This window comes from Apaloderma vittatum, unplaced genomic scaffold (genome assembly GCF_000703405.1).
Source record: "Apaloderma vittatum isolate BGI_N311 unplaced genomic scaffold, ASM70340v1 scaffold27877, whole genome shotgun sequence".
Lineage (NCBI taxonomy): Eukaryota > Metazoa > Chordata > Aves > Trogoniformes > Trogonidae > Apaloderma > Apaloderma vittatum.
This window is the reverse complement of record NW_009727204.1, coordinates 13,936-16,747: the sequence shown is the minus strand read 5'-3', so window position 1 is coordinate 16,747 and position 2,812 is coordinate 13,936. Positions and strand designations below refer to the sequence as shown.

Genomic DNA, 2,812 nt, shown 5'->3' with positions numbered 1-2,812 from the left:
AGCAGCAGGGAAATGTCCTCTCTGGAGAGAGACAGGCTGGGCAGAGCCTGACTTTCGGGTTGTCTGAGCACAATGGGGTCAGTGATATTCTACCCCATGTGTGGGAGGTGCTGGTGGGATGTACAGTGCTGTAGCATCATGTGCTGGCACCTGAAGGAGCCCAGCGGGACAGCCCCCTGCTTGTGTCCTCTCTGCAGGTGAAGCTGAAGCTGCTGACCCCGCAGACGGAGGAGGAGAAGATCGAGCACAGCATCGCTGCCGAGCGCCGACGCATGCGGCTGGTCCACAAGGATACGCTCAAGGACCTCCTCACCCGCAGCCCCTGTGAAACTGGTACCCTGTCCTGCATCCCAGGCTTCCAGCCTCAAAATAGCCCCAAAACCCACTGGTGACATCCTCCTTCCTTGGTATGATGCTGAGGAGGGAAGTAAGAAACACAGGAACGGGCTGCCCAGAAAAGTTATGGATGCCTCATCCATAGAAGTGTTCAAGGAGAGGCTGGATGAGGCTTTGAGCAACCTGGTCTCGTGGGAGGTGTCCCTGCCCACAGCAGGGGGGTTGGAACTAGATGAGCTTTAGGGTCCCTTCCAACTAGAGCCATTCTATGATGCTGTGAAGAGTGGTCTGAGGATGCCCTGGCCATGGAGAGGGGGATCAGAGCCACCATCCTGCACCCTGAAGCCAGGAGGTGTGGGAGGGTTGATGCAGTGGGAGAGTGGCTGTGGGGAGAGGAGCTGAGTGCTGTTGGGGTGCTGGCAGCGGGTTCCCACCAGGTGAACACCATTCTCCCCCCGTGGCAGAGCTGGAGACACGGGACGGCAGTGCGGCGGTGCCTGCGGAGAAGACACGAGTGGAGAGTGTGGAGCTGGTGCTGCCCCCACATGCCAACCATCAGGGCAACACCTTTGGCGGGCAGATCATGGCCTGGATGGAGAATGTGGCCACCATCGCAGCCAGGTGACCTGACAGGGATTTGGAGGGAGGGAGGGATGGTGTGCCTCAAGGGGACACACAGTTGGAGAAGCGTCAGGCCGTGGCCGGGTTACAGGAACCCTCCAAAGGGATGGTCTCCAGCACATCGCCCTCAGGTGTATGGGGAGTCCCACAGGTGGGCGGTGCTGGACAACCCCAGGGAAGGGTTCACACTCACCACAGTCTACTTCTTGTTCCTTCTGAAGGCTGGTTTGGGCAGTTGACATTTTTTGGTGTCTCCTTGGCTCTGGCTGGGTCAGGGAGGGTACACGGGGCTGCTGAGGCGTGGGGCTGTGGCTGGGGGTTAACGCCTGCCCCCCCACAGCCGGCTGTGCCATGCCCACCCCACGCTGCGGGCCATCGAGATGTTCCACTTTCGAGGACCATCACAAGTCGGGGACCGCCTGGTGCTCAAAGCCATCGTCAACAACGCCTTCAAAAACAGGTGGGTGCCGGTGGCAGGGGAGTCTCCATCCCACCCTCCCAGTGCTCCTCACCCTCACCCCTTCTTTTCTCCCCTCTTCCCCCTCCAGCATGGAAGTGGGGGCATACGGCCAGGAGATGTCCGTCAGCCGCAGGCACATCAACAGCGCCTTCATGACCTTTGAGGTGTTGGACCCGGAGGGCCGGCCCCGCACCCTGCCCATGGTGGCACCTGAGCCGGGGGTAAGGATGGGCAGGGCATGGGACTCCTGGGAATCCCACTTAGCCCTGAAAAGCTCTTGGATTCACAGCAAAACAAATGCAGTTTCATGATGATGGAAATGAAATTGCTCGATAGCAAGTGAACTAAATTGATTGCTTGGTATAACCAATAATAAAATAAAATAAACCACTTGCCTGTGCAGAGATGGAGAAGTATTAGCCATGCAAGCCTTAACATGATATTGCCTACAAGTTTGAGTTCATCTTTTCTATAATTTAAAGGCAAGACAAACCTCTTAGGTTGTTTTTACCTTTGAAAGCATTCAAATCCCGAATTTAATTGGATACAAATACTTAAGAAAATCCATCCCATGAGCACAGCAGCGAAGTGAAAACCCGTGCATATCAGGGCACTTTGTAGCACGAGAAAACGATGGTCTCACCTTCCTCTTGAGCTGTTCCATGCCCACCTACTTGATTTTTTGATGCCTTAAAACTAGGACTCTCATTCCATCCCACAGGAGAGCATCTCACGGCCGGAGATGGGCTCCCTAAAACTTCCTCTCCTGCTTTAAAACACCACGCTAGAACTTCCTTCAAATCAAGCTGCTCTTTTGGGGTTTTATTTCCCTGGGAGGGGACATGTGCATGTACTAGAGGATGCAGTTTCTGTTTCAGCGGCTGTTTGCAGCTCTGCAGTTGCAATGAGGGTCTTTTGTGCCTGTTGCTGGCTCACAGGTAGCGATGCCAAAATAGCTCATGGTTAATACTTCACCATTGCTGCCAGAGTAGCCGGGGTGGCAGCTGGTGAGCTGAATGTTTTGCTCATTCCCAAAAAGTTATCTCTTTGGCGGGGGGGCGTTGTTTTTTCCCCTCCCCTTCTTTTTCCTACTAATCTAGTTTGCTTTCCTTGTTTATCAGGATGGAGAGAGGAGGTACAGAGAAGCCAGTGCTAGGAAAAAAATTCGGCTGGACCGGTGAGCAGAAAAAGCAAGTGGGATACGGGGATGGAGGAGGGAGGAGAGGGGGCATTGGCACTGGGGTGCAGGGGCAGCCCATATGTGGTTTGTGTCCTTCCATAAGGGAAACTGCTCTTTTCCTCCAGAAAATACGTCGTTTCCTGCAAACAGACCGAGGTGCCGCTCTCTGTGCCCTGGGACCAAAGCAACAAGGTATGGCGCTGCCCCGTGGGAGT

At 54.8% G+C, this 2,812-nt stretch overlaps 1 protein-coding gene across 1 annotated transcript in view; it reads left to right on the top strand.

Annotated features, from left to right (window-relative positions):
- Positions 1-2,812, top strand: part of ACOT11 (acyl-CoA thioesterase 11) — a gene marked incomplete at its 5' end in the record, with an annotated part of 8,675 nt that overhangs the window by 4,750 nt on the left and 1,113 nt on the right. Inside the window, 6 exons of the mRNA XM_009873606.1 lie at positions 198-333; positions 801-957; positions 1,298-1,417; positions 1,506-1,638; positions 2,539-2,594; positions 2,723-2,789. Coding sequence (XP_009871908.1) covers positions 198-333; positions 801-957; positions 1,298-1,417; positions 1,506-1,638; positions 2,539-2,594; positions 2,723-2,789 — 669 coding nt within the window. The remainder of the gene's footprint in view (positions 1-197; positions 334-800; positions 958-1,297; positions 1,418-1,505; positions 1,639-2,538; positions 2,595-2,722; positions 2,790-2,812) is intronic.